The 22303-nt window shown below is 32.8% G+C and overlaps 1 protein-coding gene across 2 annotated transcripts in view; it reads right to left on the bottom strand.

Moving 5' to 3' along the window:
* unc-104 (kinesin family member unc-104) overlaps positions 1 to 22303 on the bottom strand; it is a 66828-nt gene that overhangs the window by 34693 nt on the left and 9832 nt on the right. For both annotated transcript variants that reach the window (XM_085953291.1, XM_085953290.1), the window contains exon 3: positions 15737 to 15876. In XM_085953291.1, the coding sequence (XP_085809417.1) occupies positions 15737 to 15836 (100 nt within the window). In that variant the 5' untranslated portion in view covers positions 15837 to 15876. The remainder of the gene's footprint in view (positions 1 to 15736; positions 15877 to 22303) is intronic.

Here is a 22303-nt window from a genome sequence, read left to right as displayed (position 1 = left end):
AACTTAAAACCTAATTTCGCGGGATATGTTTTCTCAAAAAATGACAACACTGTGAATTATTCTATATGCGATAAGAGCGACTTCCTGTTGTCGCCTAAATAATGTTGTCGTACAGTACCTACTTAACTATTACTTACCGAAGAACTGTAAAATGGATTTTAAATGTCGGATAATTAGGTTTCGAACCGACAAAATTAATAAATATTAGTTGTATTGCCTACGGTTTGATGAACCATGTCATAAATATTAATTATTTTTACGTATTTAACAAAAATACAAAATGATTTTTTTTTTTAGTTAATTTCAATATTAAAATTTATCTTTCACTGGTATTATTGTGGTTGCCTTTTGTAGGAAATAATTTGACAATGTAGATGAAAAGAATATCGTTGGTATTTCAAATATGTACATTTAAAGATAAATAATTATAAGATAAAAAAAACTTTTTTAAAAGTAAAAGCTAATAAAAACGTTGTAAAATACAAGGATTAGTTCTGCAAAATTTGAATTCACTGAAACGGCGGTAGGTTCCCCCACTCCTGAATCTAGCCAATCAATAACATTATTTTTGTCTACGTAATATCCCGTATTTACTCCTACCAAAAAATGTCCTAGTTGTCTTTCAAATAACCCATTCATTCCGTCGTCCGCATATACAAGCTTTGTCCTTAACTTGGTCAGACTATAGTGTTGGCGATATCTTTCTTACACATCGACGGTCAATGTTTCTCCTAACGAAGAGCCTTTCCAAGTTATTGTTTATTTTTTTCTTTGAAGTAAATAATTAATTTTCTCCAAAATGTCACTCACGTCCTTCTATCGTAGCAATATCGTATTGCTGCGTATATGCGGAAAAAAGTATTGATTCACTACGTTTTCATTGTTTAGTGGTGCCATCTTTAGGTTAATAACGAAGCAGATCGACTTCAGTGGATAGTCCTGACGACAACCAACTACGGACAAATACACCCACTGTTCAAAAAAGAAAAGCTCTATACCGCAAGCATGAGTTTGAGTTAATACCTTTGGGTAATTCTGTTAATATCTCCGTGACGTAAACAGGAAAAGCAGTCGTAAAGTGGGGCGGATCGTAGTGGATGGATGGTGAAAAAGAGGAGGCTTCCCGGGTCGAAATGTTTTAAACGGAAAAGCGCAGTGCAGAAGCCGCAGTGAAATAAATAAAACGCCCGCCTGCAATATTGCTCGTAAAAGTCTCGCCGTAAAACAAGTCCGGCCCTGACGCTGACGAACGTCTCGTCTTCGACAAGTTTTACGACACTAAAGGGTTGCGAATAACGTCTTATGCCTGCCAACTTAGCATCGTCGAGGGGGTCGCGTTATTTACACGGTGTTCCGCACTAAAATCATTCTGACTACTTGCAACACTGTACCTACCTACTATATTTTCTTTATATTTCAAAGCCTAATACTCTGAAATCAAAAAGAAAACTACACTTTTCTATTAAAATAATTTTCATAGCCTAGTTGCAGTGTTTGCCATATTACGGTAGGTATACAATATGAGGACATATCCCTATTTTTATTTAAAATATCTCCATACGTACTACCTCCATATCTACTATCGTTATAAAAATATTTATTATATTTACTCTCGTTGCTGGGTTACCATATTATAATGGTATCCAATGGTTGAAATACCGATGTATTTTGCAAATCTCCTAAGAACAAGACATAAACTCCATTTCTGTATTTCTGCTGTGTACATTTTGAAAAGATTTTTTCACCGATAAATACTCAGTGAAACATGGAGCAGAATAGATTTAATGTACGTAGTCAAGGCTCAAATACAAACTGCAGTAGTTACCTAATCGATTGTAAAAATATGACGTACATGAATAGACTTATTGTAGTAATCTGTAGAAACATCTGATAACCTACCTCTGAGTTCAGAAAACGTCGAAGTATTAAGTGTTAGTATGTGGAAAATAAAATGGCCTTTGTAAACGACACTGTCCATAGACATTTCAGTTTGTCAGTTTCCTCTGATACAAATTTCATGTTATCGGATAAATACACACGGGAGATGCTTATAATGTGTAATATTAGAACATCAGTTAATTGTGAGATTCCCAGAATATATATGTAATCCAACTTTACTTATTATCACACAACAACGACTTAGCCACGTACAAGAAAAACTATTGCAAAAATAATGCAATGATTTCACTCAGCTAATGAAATATAAAGACTCTAATGAGGACCAAAGATCACGTACTATCTCAAAACAAAATAACAAAAATATGGTAGACAAAATATTATCTCATTTTAAAATTTGTTTTCGCCGCCATGCAAAAAGAATAAAAACAAGAATATCTAATAGTACCTATTATTAAGATGTGTTAAACCTAACACTACGGTTTCAGCTCAATACTATGGGCTACGACGTCTTATTAGAATGCCATCATACATTCATATTAATATTATGAAAAGTCTTCTCATACCGCTGTTCCATTTCTTTGACTATTTCATCTCAATTTGTATACCTTATGCATTTAAATACAGAATTAAATAGACTAGTCAAAACATGTCACAACAGAAAAACGTATATCTAGAAATGCGACAAGTTTAATTTGAGGTTCGGCGACGACGATCGTGTTGTTATCGAATTATTGTGAGAGTTTTGCAAGGATTGGAAGATATTGTTCCGCACATCCTTGACACAATGGCATACGGAAATTTCTTTCCGGATAGGCTTATTTTGTAATTACGATATATATGGCAACATTGAATAATTGTCAAATGATTTTTCCTGTCATAACCGCGATTCTTTCGCCGACATTGTTAATGAGCCTAATAAACTCTTTTTGTGGTTATCTTTTTTGCATTACGACTTATAATCCTCCTAACATAACTTTTCAAAACTCATTAACACATCTAAATGACTTACAGTAAACACATATAACAAACGTCAAATTGGGGAACGAATAAGGAAGAGGGAATTTTAGTACCTACAAGTTAAACTTTTCGTATTCTACAACCCACTACGACATTCGGTGACTTAATCTCTTCTTAAATCAAAATGAAAATTTATATTCAAAGTACAAAAACAACACTGACTATGTACATAGAAAACACAAGCCTACCCATTATTTCAAGTGTTCGTAAAAACACCCTTAATGCAGAAAAAATCTTCAAGGGTATTATTTTCGCATTTGACTTCTAAAATAAAGTCTGCGAATGTTGCCGTCTGAGACTTTGGTACGTAATCAGATTTTTTATTTAAATGTTGGGCTTAACTCTTTCAAAAGATAAAGTCCGACGATTTATCATGAGTAAGTGCCAAATAGACTGGCGTCCTCACTCACTGAGAGAAATTTCTGTTATTTTTCAGATTTTCATTTCGCGCACTTACTGAAGGTTACTCGGACGAGCTTTTTCAGCTCTCAAAGCTTTTAATGCCTCGAAAAATATATTAAGCCGCTCAATTCAAAAATATAAATCGACTATACAACAAAATACGTATTGCTTATTTGAATTATGCATACCGTGCCAATATTTAAATTAAATCAACTCTACAGATGTACGAAAGAGAAATATTATTTTTACGCAGCTCAATAGGTACATAAACTATATAAAGTATATAAATTTTTATAAGGTATTTAATACGATCGAGTAACAACGAATTTACTGCCATGTTAGAATTAATAAAGTGATTAATTCTTTGAAGTAGTGCATTTACAATTCATCAATTTATTATTTAATTACATGAATGTTACAAATTCAAGGCAGTAATAACATCATTTATAACAAGACTCACTAATTAGTACACAAATTAAGAAAATTAAGTAACATGATGAAAACAACTAACAAGAAAGTAAGTAGACGATGTCTTTTAAAATAATTATGTAGCGATATTTTCTCATGCTTTTACGACTTCTCCATATATTTGGATTGACAATTGAATGACAACAACTGACACATGAAGCGCCTAGTTTCAAAAGCCTCTAAAACGGTTTTTTAAATTTTCTGAGTTAGATATGCATTTAGATAAATATTTTTGTTACCTATATTATGGCCAAAGATTGAACTTTATAAAACGCTTTATAAAAATTAGGGTAAATTTCAAAACCCGCTAAAATGGGTGGGTGTGCTTTTCAAATACCCCAAAAAGGCAAAGCTAAAATACTCTTTAGAATGTAACGAATTAAAAAATAAATAGATAAAGTTCACAGATTTAATAGATATGATTTTTTTTCATTTTTCTCAAAACCACCTAAAATCGTTTTTCTCATTTTCTCAGAACTACCTAAAACAGTTTTAGGGGTTTTTGAAACTAGGCGCTTCACATGAAATTTTATTTTTTTGAAGTTACACTTCTTTACGCGCGTTTGGAAAATTAGATCAGAATGTATTTTTCGCGTGTGACATGTAACACATAATTTATTTTTTCACACGAAAAAAATCGCATACGATTGGATTCGAACCACGATTGTTCGGTTATCAGCCGAACGAACTGCCTTTACGTCACAGTATGATAATGCAATCGTGACGATTATACAGTATAATATTATATAGTTTAAAATTGTTCCGATACCTACTCAGCGAATTTGTTATTATATGTACAAAGAATTGTTCCGTTGCCTAGGAAACGAATTTATTATTGTTGGCCAAAATAAAATAAAAACAACGAGAAATAATTAAATAATTTATTTAGTGATATAAGTTAAAGTGTCTAGAAATAAACCAGCGGCACTCCAATAAGCGGCCCTCCTTTATTCTAGTTTTTATTGATATGGGGCTATTAAAACGTCAATTCTATCTTATATCATACTCAAGCGGGTAGCACAGACGATATTATTTGAGTAATGATTTAGCATGCCGGGCGCATATGTCCAGCACGGTCGCTGTGAGACACGAGATTGGGCAGGACAAAGGATAGAACGGGACAGGAAAACGACTGAAAAGAAAATAGTACGCACACCTTAGACTATACACACATTGATTTTTTTTTTTAAATATTCATTCATTCGCCCAGATGTGGTTAAAACAGTTTACAGAGGCGCCGGCAGGCACTCACGGTAGCACAATTCACCGTTGACTGAAACGGAAAAATGTATTCCGTGACACGTTACTAACGTATTGTTCCAACGATACGGTTCCGTATTCGAAGAACTCTCTAAGAATATTATAGTCACTAATAATGGGACCGAAGTTATTTATTTATTTAAGAATACAAAACATTGTGGACATAACAAATCTAAATTCAAGACGTACACAACATGAGATTTACATTATAAGTCAAACATTACCCTCACAAGAGAGAAGAGAATATAGAAAAAGAAATATATATATAATAACAATAATAATAACAAAAAAAAAAAATCAAATTATACGGAAAAATATAATTTTTGAGAACGGAAAATATACAATTTTATACAGAAAAATACAGTTTCAAAAATAAAATGCAAAGTACATCATTGAAAATGTCTATGTCTTTAGGGAGCGCATTTACTAGTCTTGCACCCCTCGCTAATGGTGCCTGATAGGCTTGACACGAGGAAACGGTTCCAATCCAGAATAAATCATGACTGCGACCACGTAGGTAATTGACAGGCGCATGGAAATTCAAATTCATTAGGACACCAGGATTGGAAACCATCCCTCGCGATAACAGGCAAAAGTGTTTCAACAGCAGAAGAGACCGACGAGATTCAAGAGAGTGAAAAGTAAGCATGCCTTGTTAGAAAGGCAGTCGGAAAATAATCATCTGACGAATTATAGAAAGGAAAATAGTTAAATGTTTTAAAATAAAGACATCGAAGAAATTTCTTCTGGACGCGTTCTAAAATAAGCTTATAGGAAACCTCATCTCCCGGTGCAGTTAGAGTGAATAACAATAAATTATGTAACCCACAATAATGTAGAATATATTAAAATATATACTTAATATAAGCAATAAACACAATACTTATTAGTGATTAGTTTATTATTTATTTATACACTCTAGTATTTAGACGGCGCTTTTTATATAACGTAATCGTTGTAATTGTGTCAATCAATCATTATTCATAGAATTCCACATGATGGATTAGTAGACCATAAATCTCACGGAAACTTATAATAATTGCATGATCAATTACAAAAAGATATCTGATTTTGTATCGTAAATTTGTTGATGAAAACAATGAAATCGTTGTTCTAATTATATAAAAAGAGATTTTACCCAGAAACTTACGGGATCTGTAAAATAACATTGATGAATTTCTTTAATAGCATATGACAGGGCAGTGATTCCTGATCAGGGTTCCGCAAAAATTTTAAATAGCGTACATACATTTTGTCACCTTCTTTAAATTAAGGAAAAAAAACATAATCGTATATATCCAATATTAATCGTTTCACGTGAACTATTGAATAAATAATGAAGGATTTTGAATGTTTAGCTTGGTTACAGAACAACTTCATAACAAACAAAAACAATGTTATTCATAATAATTTATGGTAAATACAGTTACATACTTGCTTCATCTAAAGAGTTGTATAGTATGTACTTATAGATTATTTCAATGTTATAAAAATGATGTGTCTACTACATACATAATATAAATGTTATCATAGCTGTCTGCGATTATTGTTTTAATTTTCAATATCTTTTTATTCCATATAATTGTACTATTATTACTATTTAGGTTAAGGTTATATTAAATACATACTCCTTATAAGTGGAAACTTCATTAATTATTGTAAAATGTTTGCATTTATTTATTGTTTATATGTATTAACTAACTGTTTGTTTTCCTCAACAAATTAAAAATAATCAGTACATCACAAGTTCCGAAAGTGTGAATATGTTTTAATTCTAAACCTGAAGGGTTTCGCAAAACAAAAATGTCTGGAATTGCTGCCATATGCACTATTGCATAAGGTATAATACTCGGTATAGCCCTGAGGCGCTGTAGGCTGTCTAAAAATCTAAACAATCTTAATACTTTGGACGCTGAAGACGCCCCTGGCGCATCATGACCAGGCGGCCAATCGATGTAAATTAACGTGCATTTTAAAGGTGGTAATTAAAAAATCATTATCTAGTCAGCAGCGAATGAGTTAATGCAATGTCCTGATGCACGATCAGTATAATAAAATATGCATTTGTTTGCTTTGGTGGCTATTTTCTTGAAGTGATAATAACATATTAATTAGGTACTATTCCTTTATCGCAAAAAATACGCAGAAGTCGTAGTTCGGCTATGTCTTTCCGAGCAGCCATTCACCGTTCTATACTTTTCATAAAATCTAAAAAAGCTATAAGCTAAGAAAAAACCTCTCGAATCTGATATGGAAGAGAAAATTTATTTTGGCTACTCGGAACATACAAGGGACCGTGAAAGAATTTGTATACACTAAGGGTGCCGTAAAATAAATAAGGTTGAACACCACTGGCATATGTTATAGACCACAATTGCGGATTTTTTCAACTAAATTCAGTATTCCAGACAACCCATAGGTAAAATGGCTGACGAAGCGTGATTACGTGTCACCCGAAGTCTGTAAATTTTCCCGACATATTTTACGAGCCAACTTTATAACTCGAGCCGACTGTGTGTAACTGTTGCTAGGAAAAAAACAAACACTTTTTTTGTATTGCCTTATCAAATAATTAATCTAGGCGCCAGGAAAAATATTAACCGGGAAAGAAACCTGCGAGCATATTTCATGACGAAATAATATTATTGTTGTGAGAGTTGCCTACTACAATTTTATTTATGGAGTGTCAGATAATGTTTTTTCTTACAGTTACATAGTATATCAAACTATTTGTTAATTAAATTGTCATACTGTATAGGTATAGCATAACTCTATTATTATGAAATTTTAATAGAGCTTTTATTAATACTATAATTCTTGAGACAGTCAGTCTAGAGAAAGGTAATTAAAGATAAAAACTAAAAAGCGAATGTTGAAAGCGGGAATGACTTCAGAAATAGTATTTTTTCTTCTCATATGTATATATATATATATGACGGTGTTTTGTGTTATATACGATTTAAAAGAGTGAATGGTGAGGTAAATAAAGTCGAGGTGCTAAAAAAAAGGGGTACTAAAAAGTTTGAGTACATAAATTAAAACAGTTTTCAGATAAGACAGGTGTACAAACTCCTGTCTGAAAATGTCTACGTATGCAATTGGCCATATCACAGTTCACTGTCAGCTGTTGTATCAGAAACCGATGGCCGTAAAGTATTGAGATCAAATTTATGTATAAATAAAACACCCAAAAATAGGTAATAAAAACAACCGGAATACAAGGGAAAGACAGAAGAAAATAGGTAGGTAAGTAAATTAGAAATAGGTACACTCATAACCTATCAAATATCAAATTAATGTTCTTATTGAATCTAATAAAATTGAAACATTTATGTCTGCAATGCTCCACGAACAACGAGTCTACGATACGAGGTACGATAGATAGCTCACGATTAAATATAAGGCAAAAATAATATAAGACATAAAATTAAAAGTAACCATTTAAACGTTTCGTTATCATTTGGCAAAACCTGTTTCATGGGGGAAATGGATGGAGCCAGAGCGCGAAAGAGGTGAACTGGATCAAGATGGAAAGTCTGGAAAACTAGAGAAGAATAAAAAGGGATGATAGCCAGTGGATGATACTTGTGAAAGAGGTATTCAGCGATATATCACCGAAAAAAATTAAAAAACACAAAAAATATATGTCTGCCGAATGAAAATACATAATTTTTATTTTTTTAACGTGCTGAATAATATGTCAAATTAACCATGGTGTACGAGTATAATATGCAAAACTAAGAAAAGTCGAATTACTGCCTCTGAATCAGTAAATTTCACACAGAAACATAGAAAATGTAAAATTCAAAATGGTCCAAAACTCAATCTCCTTTTAGCTCTCCAGGAAAGTAGTGACTGTAGACTTATCTTATTTTTCCTTTCGCACACAGATTTTATTTTAACAAACTAATCTACTTGTCTCTACCAAAGTGAGTGTTTGCTAAAAGGTTGCCATCACAATATAATAATCGATTGATCCGCAATCTCGCTCGCAAATCCCCTGTTTGCCGAACATAAAACACGTGTTAACCAGAATTGGATACATAATCTCGCCGATAACGTGGAGAGCACAATCTCCGATAATTGAATTTTTATATAGGATAACACTCAACTAAATCACGGTTGTATACCGCTTCATATAATATTATACGTGGGCGTATATTATTATACGGACAGAATATATGAAGGTAATCACCACCGAGGTAGAAATATTATGGCCATTATGAAAAAAATAGTGTGGGTTGAACCATTAAGTGGAAAACGCCAGACTTTATCTCCAGTGTCCTAGCATTATAGCCGCCAATATACCACGGCGGGGTTTCCATAGCTATTGGATTTTTTCCCCATTACTTTATTACGAAAAAAAAGAGCCACTTTATAATACCCTTGTAAATGTGCACGAATTTACTAATTGATGACAGTACGTATTATCGCTTTGAGGCATTTGAAAAGTTTGCTGGATCACATGGAGGACGGAATAATTCCGATCTCTCCTTAGATTCATTACTTTTAACTCCTGACTCCTCTGTTTCGGCAGAGTTTCAGTACACGGGTACACAGGACATTTCATGTCATTAAAGATAAATGACGGCAGAAAAAGTCAAGATCCTTCTTTTTATTTTCTAAAGTCTTTCTTTAAGCACCAAGGTGCATGATTGCTACATCAGTCCCGTGCAGCTTCGTTTCGGGACAAGGAAGTGTGGTACTAAATTTCATTCCGACACGTTTATATCATGGAAGGTGGCTGTGCATAAACCGCGGCTGCATATACATGACGGATGGATATGAGGTAACTCAAATCATTGTTCAGTATGTATTATCGCGGCCATAACAAGAAAATGCACATGTAAACACGTATTATCGTGCGTGTTGCCGAGGGAAAATTTCTCAGCATTTTACGGCGAGCGAGAAGATCTTTTCTCATCGAGGATTGACAGTAAATATGTTATATCAAAATAGGAATCACGCACACTAGTAAACGCACAACCAAGGTTTTGGGAAGTTTCTCCTGGGACACTCTCAGCACAATACTGAAGCACGCCGAACGTTTGTTACGCCATGGTATATGCCTGCATAATGGGTTCACACCAGACGTGGCGGGTGGTGGAGGGAAAAGCAAGTGTATAAAATGTATAACTGTTTATATTATTATGTTATATTAAAAACAATCCATTTTTCTTCCTTTCCTCATCCTACAGCGATGCTAGAAAAGCGATCTACGCGATACATATCTCAAATAGAAATGGCGCGACTTTTTACTGGTTCTATGAATTAGATGAATAAGTTTATTTTTTTTAAAAATGGTTATTGCTTTACTTTATTATAAATTTTTAGAAATAACATCTTTAACTATAAAATCTCGGCTTGAGATTTTTACGACGATTTATCTAATGTGTATGTTTTTGAGGATTGTCTGAGTTATGTATGTGAATACATACAATTTGCTTTGTAAAATATTAAGAAAATATCAGAACTACACCTATTACATTTTAATGAAATAAAAACATAGTTCCAACTTGCAATACCAATCCTGCCAATGCAACTTATCAAAAAATACCTACAAAGCTTACAATTTGTTCGAAAGCTTTTTTCTAATAAAACATACAAATGTCTAGAGCTCGTAAATAATTTGACGCGAATGAAGCATTGAGTTAATACTTCACTACCGCAATATTACAATGTTATAACAATTATATCAAATATGTTAAGTACCTATGCATCCTATGTATGTTACCTTTTTATTCGTTAGTGCATCCGAACTGGTAAACATACATGGGTCACAATTTTAGTATTGAACCATCTGTCACTGAAAACTATCTAACATATCGGTTGTATAGAATTAACCTGCGATTAGTGATGCAAATTAAAAGGGCAAAACCTCGGATCCGTCGGAATTTGGCCAATGGGCTTTACCACCTTAGTCACCATGCACGATACCCAATTAAGACAAACTTAATAGCTATGCGACGGACGTGTTTAAATGATTTGTTAATATTAGAGACCGGCTTTTGTAGTTTGAATCAAGGCACCAATAGGTACTTAATTACCTTGATTCCTTGCAGGCGTCAGGATCTCTCTACATGTTAATCTTAACGTACCTGCACTTGCACTTACTAATAATTTCACATTAAACAAGATTTAAGAATATAACATTTCATAGGTAAATAATGACCTATTTAATACGTCCACCTAGGTCCTAGACAGTATGTGAGAAGAAATAACACTTTAAATCCTGGCATAGCAAGCGCCGCTGAACTGTTGGCTGGATTGGATTACGAGTGCGACGTATTGCGAAAGGTTTTCATCAAGTACCTAAGTACAGATAAAACTACAAATCGTCACTTAATAGACCACAATCTCCGCCAAAGTGTAGCACAATAGCTTTTAGTGTCTGGGTTCAAAGTATTTTAGCATATAAAAGGCACGGTTCGTTAGTCGTTACGGTTCGGCAGGTCGTAGCGAACACGGCGCAGTAAGCCGCAAGCACGGCGCGCAAGCCTACGCCGTAATTTCGGCGCCGTTATAACGAATTCCGTTATAATATTATTTCATGCACTCAGTATTTTAATGGCGCCATCACGGAGGAAATTGCGCTTTCCAGAAAATTATAACGCCATGAAATACGATTTCGTCTTCCAATTTGGCGGTCGCGGCTTTTCTACGTAGATTTTAAGACAACTAAGTGCGTTCCTGTTTTAAATTAATAATATAGCTAACTATCAATATGCGATAAAGCTTAATTCACTAAGAAGTACATTAAGTCACTCGTTACATACCTGAAATGCATTTTCTGCTGTTGTTATTTCTCATTTTTACTCAAAAAAAAGGTGGACGTATTAATTGCGTAGGTAAGAAGCAAAATAGCTCCTCCCCATTTTTGAAATGTTCAAATTATATCAAATAACTTTATTATTTTTAATTTAAATAAAGGCTCACCTCTGTTAATATAATAGCATAATAAAACGTTTAATATCATTTAAAATCTCTCAAAACTGTGTCATTATTGTATTGTAGTATTTATTGTAAATGAAGGTAGGAAAGTCAGTTATCTCCAAAAACTTCAATTTACACAAAAAACGTGTAATTAGCACACGGATTGTAAAAATGTAAGTATTTCTACGTAAAAAGTATCAACACCACTTCTATATTATATCCCTGTGAATACAATACCGATAGCAAGTATCGAAACTTTTTTTAGTTATGGCAACCCTAACAATACTGTGAGTGGTAGGTACAAAATTCCAGTTTAACACTTAACCATTAAACTTTTAACTAATGCAATATATTAGTAAAAAAACGTAATTAAAAAATAATTATTATTTATCTTCTAATAATAAAATCATTATCTGTTATTGAAGTATTAGGTTTTTATTTCTAATACAAAATAACATGAAACGGAGCCATATGATAAAATCTACGCGGGTTTGTAAAACGATATTGCGTCACATAATCTTTTACGCGATGCTTCACGAAAACATTAAACAAAACAACAATTGCCACCCCTGGGGAGCCATCAACCGTCAACGAGGCCAACCCTAACTAAAGCGCCGCAGTTTTGACAATTTTCAGGTGAACGAACCGGCACAAATTAGGCGAAAACACATAAAAACCTGAATGGATTGCGAAAAGGATTTTTTCATTTGAACAATCTGGGTATGTATGAACTTGATCACTGAACTGTACTTAAAATGGCAACGACTTTTTAAACTGAATATAGCTAATGATCGTATATAATATATACCAAACTTCGTAATATTAATCAAGATTTTATATTATTGCAATACGATAAATATATAATGATTTAATTAATTTAATGGATATAACGATACGATTATAGATATCATCGGCCGATATTTTTCATTATTATCATCACACTTAGTGCAATAGCCCCGGGGTGGGCCCTGGCTTCCTACTGTCAAACATTACAGTCTATCCTCCGGTATCATTTCCGTAAAGATCTCTCTTGGGTCACACCATTCAACCAATACAACTTTAAGGACTGGTGAAGCCAAGATCATTCATTACACATGTCCATTGTCCAGCCCATTTAATTTTGGTGATTTGGATAATAACAGGTTCCCCAAATTCGACTTAAATGTTGTGACGTATGTGCTACACTCTATCTTCCTTCATTCATGGCTCCAAATATCTAATCTATCTATCTATCTCTAAAATAACAAAAACCGTTTTCAGATATATTACTTATGATTCAACATGTTGGTCCATATGTGAGCGATGGCTTCATTGTACTAAAAAAAAATAGATTGATAAGTGATAATAAGCCGTCTTCTACGTTGGGACCTCATTGGGAGGATCGTGACCCGGGGACCACTGATAGCTTTCCGGCTTGGCTTGGCTGTATTCTTTTCGGCATTCAACAGCACACAGAGGCTGTGTCAAATGGAAACCTTAAGGCCATACCTCAGTTGAGACACGGTCTAAAAAGATCGTCGCTAGGCGATGCGCGGATTGAGGGTCGCGGGTGCAAATGAGGCATGTCAAACCAAATATAATTTGTCTTATAAATCCAACATGTGTCCATTTAATGTTCTGTTTATTGTTTTATCAGTAACAATAATAATATATTCGTTGACATGTTTTCTTTTTAAAGTAAATGGGTAACGTTTTAAGTCATCTTTACACGATTTAAGAATTATTGCGGCCGTCGCCATCACGAAGCAAAATGACGTGTTTCCAGCTCTACATTCTCTCTCCGAATGGGAGCGAGTGCAAAATTTCGTCGCGCCTATGGTTGAAAATTATTTGCCGTTTCACTGATGAATCACCTTAATATAATCAATTCTAACATCCAGACGTCAACGTTAAAATTCCATGCAAATTAATACCTCTTGCATAATTGCTTCTGAGAGAGGGGCATTTGATTCAATAATTGTATTTGAAGTATTTGCCTTTACGAATTGCATAGTGAGAACGAACGAACTGCGTGTGGAGAAGATGTAACAGTATTTTTGTTCAATCGACTAATTGCTTTCGAACAACATGTTTTTTTCCCGTTGTTATGCTCTATCGAACTGGCTCTTTTTGTGTATAATAGGTATTTATCCCCTGTCTTACTGGCCTATTCATATTTAAAAACCATGATACTTTGTGAACCCAGACTGTTGATCGAAAACCATGCATATAATTTTAAAGTTTCCACAGATTTTTCAACCATATCCACAGTTAATTATTTTATTTAACACAAATTAAAGGAATAAATACTAGGTACCAACACACAACATTTATTTATTAGCATTAAACCTTGACGTCTCTTGAGCATACTGATATTCTTGGTAGTATTGACATGTGTGACCCTGATAACAATGTTATACAATTTTTATAACTATTCAATCACACATCCAACGGTAAAACTGTCGTATGTAAATTCAATTTAATTCTGAAGTTATTCACAAAAATACGGTCTTATTTTGGTAATGAAAATATGCGTTTGAACTAGAGTAGACTGTACTAAAATACTTAGTACAGTTATCCGGGGTTTAAAACTTATTAATTTTAACTTTTCTATAGTTACACACAAATATCAGATTCAGTTAAACAAGTATGATTTCTCAGCTCTTTGTTTTTATTTTACCACATTATCTCTACTTCTATTAAACACTCCAAATATGTTTAATGGTTTGGTTTAATGAGGCTAAAATCTTTGGATGCAATTGTGTCAAAACTATGATTATTCCCATACTACAGTCTGGTTCCAGGAAGGTGCAATAATTCTAAGTAATCTATTAGATACTTTGCACTTCAGTTTTTTAAATGACGTATCAATAAATAACTATGTTCCAGTAATCTAGTAACTATTTTATCAGTAGAGAGGTCCACTTATAACTAAGCTATTATTGAATCAGTATATTACTTATCAAACTATCCTAAATTGAATACTTAATAGTAATACACACATATGTTTTACGTTATCTCACCAACTTGCGTTTTGTATGCCAATCCTGTCGTATTATGATTATTACAAAGGTATAACCTGCATAATTTAGATATAAATATTGTGATAAGATAACCAAAGTAAGTACTTACTAGATATTATACATTATACACTAAATGTATCTATTACAAAAGGTATGCGTTATGTTTGTTGAGTTTTAATGTCACAATATCTGAAGTTTTGTATTTAAATTGTGATAGGCAAAAAGCTTCGTGAGCTTATTTCTTTTTTTTTGTCAAAAGGGTATATATTCTAATATTATATACATGTCTGTGATAAATAGGGAAATAGTATAACATGAATCAATTAGACGTAATTATTTATAAAATTATATCAAATGTGTATTAACAATGCAAGGAAAAAAGGCAGAACAAGGGAGGTTATTCACTTGACTACGAAACCTGTGTTAATGGTTCAGCAATACGTTGATGATATGATACGATAGAGTACAATTTTATTTGGTCGATAAAAGACAGCACTGAAAAAAGAAGTATTGGTATATTTACTCAAATATAGTTATTAATGTTATTATATTAATTTTAAAAAAACGTACTTACATAAACGGTAGTGGTTGATTGAATTGAAGAACATAATAATTGTGTTTGTTTTTCATATATATTATATAATAATATATTATAATATAATATGTATCATCTCATTTGTACGATATTTTCTGTGCCTTTCAATGTGTACGTGGATTTATTATATTATTTAAAAACAGAAATGAGAGCTTCTTACCTGTGGTATTTCCCTCCATTTCTATTATGCATTTTGATTCTCTGCCGATCTCCCGCGAATTGAAGGGGCGCACGCGCACCGCCACTTTCACGGACGACATCTTGGAGGCTTAAAGGAACAGCCTTACCACCCGAAGCCTCCTGTTGACAAAACAAAATAAATAATCAGTATACAATCGTCAAAGCAAAATATTTATAACACATCAATCATACATTTTCTAATTGTTTCTTGGCGTCGTGTTTAACCTTCCCTTTACGTTGCTAATAAATTTTGTCCGTTCCGGTGATGTCACCTTCGGCTATCATACAAGATTGAAAATATTACAGTAGGTAAAAGAGAAAAGGTTTCATCGTCATTATTTACTATTTGTTGTATCTATAAAATGATCGAAAATGTATCAAAACTTAATAACAATCATACGAGTATTTCTATACATTCTTACAGCCTACAAGAAGTCTGGTCATAACTCATAATCGCACCGCTTACTTTCATATCACTTTATCACAATTAAGTATGTCTCTCTAATTCGTTTATACAATTCTTTTAGATCTATCTATTTTGTTCGCAATGGGATGCGACGCTCTGTTTACGATGTGGATTTATAATTTATGACAGGTAAATGACACCTGACGGATATCCATCAATTATATGTACCTATTTCCTGAATAATGCTATCGATTTTGAATATAATAACATTTTAATTAGAAGTAATATTGACGATTCTACTAATAGCTAAAATATTAAGATGATATGTGTATATTAACTGAAATATTTGCAGTTTAATGGGGTGAATAACCTATGATAACCCTATTAAGAATGGGATAACCATGGTAACGCTATTCTTAATTATATATAACAGTTACTTTATGTAAACAGTTTACTGTTTCTCTTTCTAACGCTATAATTATTTATGTATTGGTTGCGTATTTATGAATTGTGTCAAGCTATATACATATATTGCGTATGTGTTTGTGCATTTCTTTTATTAAACAAATGAATGAATGCATATACCTATAATAAAGAATGGAAAGACACCAGGATATCGGGCAGACATATAACTAGGTATAGGATAAGAACACGACGCACTGTGATTCAGGGAAGGTATACCTGATAGTTATGATCGCTCTGCGTATCTCAAAAAATATAAAGATCTAGGTAGGTACTGTAACCACCCTGGCAGCACTTATATCTTATAACGGTAATATCATATTACGTGATTATCACCACAAGTAATCTTAAATGTTTACTTCACAAACGATTATTATGATTGTAGTTGTTACAGTTTTGGGACTAAACAAGTGACTATAGGATTTAGTTGAAAAAAACATATTTTTTGATGGACTAGGATCAGTAAAATTAGATTAAATTTCTCTACTTTTTATTTTTGTATGTTACGAAATACTAAATACCCATTACAATAACTACTTGCAATTATAACAAGGTTACATTCAATCATTAGTTAGGTATACATGTTATAGTATCTAGTCTAAAATGGTTGTCACTAAACATTGTAAAAGCTGTTCAGTTGGACAATTGATTTTGACATTTACATTCGATAATACAATATATAAATTCAAAAGGAAAAATAACACAATACAAAAAGTGTAAAAATAAGTTTAACTTGACATTATTTTACTATGAAAGGGGACGAATAGAAAACACATTCATTATTCTGACTAATGCGTTCCTAATGGATGTATGTACTTACATATAAAATATTATATTTTAATATTGTAGTTTGTAGTTGGTTTCGTTTATGATTTAAATTGGCTTTTAAAATAATTGCTAAGTTACATTCTAAGACAATTCAATAACAACATACTACCTAATGAAAGAAAATTGACATATTACGTGATATATTCATTTATCTAAAATGTTCTTTGTTGGTAACTTTTATTTAAAATATCACCACATCACTCATATTTTAATTAGTATTTAAGTGTTGTCAATATTTATATGTTGTATTTTTATTTTTCGGCAGGGCCGAATTTACTATAAAGCTAAAGGGGGTTATGGCCCAATGCCCTCGAATTAGGAAGCAGCTGCCTCCCGCGCCAAGCTCGACAAAAGTAGGAAGATAATTTAATTAATATATGGTAATATTATTAAATCAACCGCAGCAAAATAAATGCCACCTGGTTGAGCCAATTATGATCGACCTCATCCCTATATTTCCCCCCTACCTATCATCAATTATTGTCGCAAGTCCACGAGCAACCCACTTACAGGACCGTGATTGAAAAACATTCAGTTACCTCAAGACAACGAGCGCGTCTAGGCTTATTGCAGCTAGACCATAGTTAATGAGGAATTCAAAGTGTATACAGAGTCATTAATCAACTGTGCGCTTATAAACACTTATAACCTAAACCATTTTTGACTGTCAAGTGCCGCGCACCGGGTGACCCAATAAGCAACACCGCACGAGAGTGATAGTGCGACTAGGAATGACAACCAGTCCATGGAGCTAGCCTCAAAAGCATTAAAGTTCAGTGCCTGGAATCTTACACATAATCCCCCCCCCAGCACCCGAATCATATTTACAATAGGTATATAAGAGTTAATATTTCGTTACTTTTCGATACAGCAAATTATATGCAAAGCAAAATGCATTACTAGCGGTAGCCCGCTACTTGGTCCGCATGAAATACTGAAATTAAAAATTGGCAGATAATCAGAATGCAGAAATATTCTACATCGATTTGATATTGTCGCACGTCCTTCTACATGCACCTTACCTCACCAGTACACCGCAACCATCCGAAAACGTCAGCTAGTCGTGATTAATCCGATTTATTCCGACTAAACCCGCACGATCGACAACGGTTGGATGTACTCTACTTGTACCTCACCTCATCACTCCACCGCTTCAATATGGCCAATTTACCTATTCGCAATGAATTCTTGCAAGTGCGATATTTGTGTGCGTTGTTTCATCTTAACTTCAGAACCTTTTGATATATCGGTATAATACTCTGATAAATTAATACGTACATTGATGTACCAGTCTATGGTCTGTAATAATTTCATCAATATTGGCCCCGTAGTTTTTGACTTATAAGGGAATACACATACAGGCAAAAAAAACTATATTTTATACTAGATATCGTGGAAATAGTCGCACGGGAAAATAATTGTTATCTTACACAAAGCTATACCTTTATTTTCTTTCCATTGCCTTCTTATTGAAGGAACTAAAATAGTTAAACTCTCTCTCTATTAAAAAAGTAATAAACAATTATCTCCCGGCTGCCAGGAAATCGTTTTGATCTTTTGTCATTCCATTTAATAAAATTCATGATTGAAATTACGTAATTAAAAATCCTACAAATCTTCAACGTTCATCCATATTTTTATAAATGGTATATTTTCATAATCTAAAATATACATTTATTTAATAGTGTTCACAGCCAATTCATGGTCGAAAGATATTGAGCTATACATACTTTTGAAATACATTAGAAAACATATTGGGTATATACATAATTTTGAAAAACACTTTCTGAGAAAATATATTATAACCAATAGAAAAAATCTTTTTGAAAAAAGTAAGGTAGGGAATCGAACCCTGCATCTCCTGGGTTTACGCCCCGTCCGTTGCATTTACTTCTATGCTACAAGGCGACGTACTAATTGCGACACATTTTAACTATTGGCCTTTTAAATACCTACTTTGGCAATCGGTTTTTGTTTTATTAAATCAAAGTAGATACCTATTACTTGAATTACTAACCGACGTCGTGGATTTCTATTTTTTATGATGTAACTTACTTGAACTTGCTAATATTAATTATATATTAGGTATATATTAGGAAACATCGTAAAAAGGACGTTAGGCGAAATGGGTCAAACCTCACAGTTTCATTGTCCCGGTGACTACTCTATTCCCTGAGCTACTGGCATGACAGTGAAAAGATATGAGGTTCTACTACCATTTGGCTTTCTTATAACATTTATGTTTTTTAATGTAGGTATTTTATATTATATTAAATGTAAATTGTGTGTCTATTCAACAAATTAAAAAATATAATTAATATCGACCTAATTAAAATAACGTACAATATACCTATCGTCGCTATAGGATTTGTTTCCCGAATAGACCAAATGTCAATTTTTCAGGAGACGAAAAACAAATTTCATTGTCGTATATTGAAATATCAGTAGATGTATCAATCATTCTTTCTACACTGTATGATTGCAACATTATCTAAGAATAGATTCCAAGAATAATATACTAGTATAAATCAGTAAATGCACATAAAATGCGTTTTATTTACAAGTACTCGTTGTGGATATTCGGGAAATTTTTAGCGCTCTCTCAGAATAATGGATATTCGGGACAAAACATGGACATTCGGGACTTAAGACCGTAGTGTGTTGCTGCACGGCCCACGGATTACTGAGTGGTCAAAAAGTACGCACCTCAAATGTTATATTTATTTACACGATAATTGTTAATGATTACTTTTACTATTTAAATATCTAATGATCGTAATAACCCAAGTTCGTAGGTAATAATAACATGCGGCATTCGCTTTTTTCGGTTTTTTTCGTAATAAGTAATAAAATAGTTTTTAATAATCTTTTTTTTTATTCAACGAATAAATCACAAGATTTAAGAATGTACCACTCTAATTATTGAACATACATAATTTTGAAAATCACTTCTGAGAAAATATATTATAACCAATAGAAAAAATCTTTTTGAAAAAAGTAAGACACCCGGCAGGAATCGTCCTGCATCTCCTGGGTTTACGACCCAGTCCACGAATTATCCACTATGCTACGAGGTGACATACTTATGACGACAAACTTTAACTATTGGCCTTTTAATACCTGCTCATCAGTATTCTTCAAAATCAAGCGACTATCGGCGATCGGTTTTTGTTTATTAAATAAAAGTAGGTATCTACTACTTCAATTACTAACCGACGTCACGGATTTCTCCAATATTTTATGATGGTACTTACTCGTACTTGCTAACAATTTTATATTAATACTTTTTCCAAAAAAAAAAAAAATCTATGTATATATATGCTACGAGGTGACATACTTATGACGACAAACTTTAACTATTGGCCTTTTAATACCTGCTCATCAGTATTCTTCAAAATCAAGCGACTATCGGCGATCGGTTTTTGTTTATTAAATAAAAGTAGGTATCTACTACTTCAATTACTAACCGACGTCACGGATTTCTCCAATATTTTATGATGGTACTTACTCGTACTTGCTAACAATTTTATATTAATACTTTTTCCAAAAAAAAAAAAAATCTATGTATATATATCTGTATATTATTATATCTATATATTTATATAATAAACAATTAAACTTATTACAAACCACCAAATAAATATTATATATTTACTATTGGAATGACAACACAAAATAATAGCATCTATAAATTAATTACCATTGGCTGCTAATATTAGGTAGGTACCAATATCCTAAGTATAGATATAATATTCACCAAATAAATAGTTACTAACATACATATTAAATTAAATTAACTATCAGCGCATTCAAAAATAAATAATAGCATCGCCTTTATTTTCATAGAAATGCCTAGATTAAAAGTAAAATAAAGACAAACAATGTTTGATTAATAATAATTTGAAATAATAATTATGTTTTACGTCATAGTAGTTGCCGGGTCATACTGTAGAATTCATATAACCGTTGGGATTTTGTGTCATTTATCAAAACAAAATGCAGTTATTTAGGTTAAAATACTCACTTCAAAAACTTTACTATAAGTTCAGGGCGAACTGGTGATGTATCAGCTATAAATGATCTCTTCAAATTTGATGAATTCACTATTAAAATAATAGTAACTTTAAAAACAATATCAATAAGACGAAATTTGAAAGAGCACTCCGGACGGCCGAAAAATATGAAAGTGGGCGTGATTGTTTTAGAGCTGGACAGCGTGAATGTGGGAGCGAGATGCACGGCGTCAGCGCGGTTTGATTGGCTAAAAGTCATATTCGGGAAATAAAAACTCAGCCGAGATTTATTTCGACCGAAATTAACTTGGATATTCAGGTACGAATAGTTGGACATTCGGGAGAACAACACGGAGTAATTGCAACTTAACATGGCGTATTCGGGTTTTTCAAAAAAATATCTCTGTTCCTAGATAAAAATATATTGTTTTTATAAATGATTTCGGTAGAGTTCGATAAAAGAAATTGAACTGCATTAAAATGTCGATTTCGACAAAAATGGATATTCGGGAAACAAATCCTATAGCGACGCTATAGTACCTACCTATTCGGTGCACATAATTTAATAATAATAATATTATCTGATTCATGTGTAGATAACGGCGACGAAACCGGTCGAAATATTTAATAACAACCAACCTACCCACTACATTGTGGTTTATTTTAATTAAAGCAGAATATTTGTCTAAAATATGAATATTAGTGAAATTTTAATTGGTATAATTCCATTTTAGAAAATGATAATATAAATGACATTTATTTTAATTATACAGGCTGTATTATAGAATTAGTCGAGATCTATTTCAGTTGTACCACCATTATCAAGACTAGTGAAATA

The sequence above is a fragment of the Rhyacophila brunnea genome, unplaced genomic scaffold (genome assembly GCF_057557595.1).
Source record: "Rhyacophila brunnea isolate RB1 unplaced genomic scaffold, BYU_Rbru_1.0 scaffold_3, whole genome shotgun sequence".
Taxonomy (NCBI): domain Eukaryota; kingdom Metazoa; phylum Arthropoda; class Insecta; order Trichoptera; family Rhyacophilidae; genus Rhyacophila; species Rhyacophila brunnea.
The sequence above is the reverse complement of the archived record's forward strand: the minus strand, read 5'-3'. Positions and strand labels throughout refer to the sequence as shown.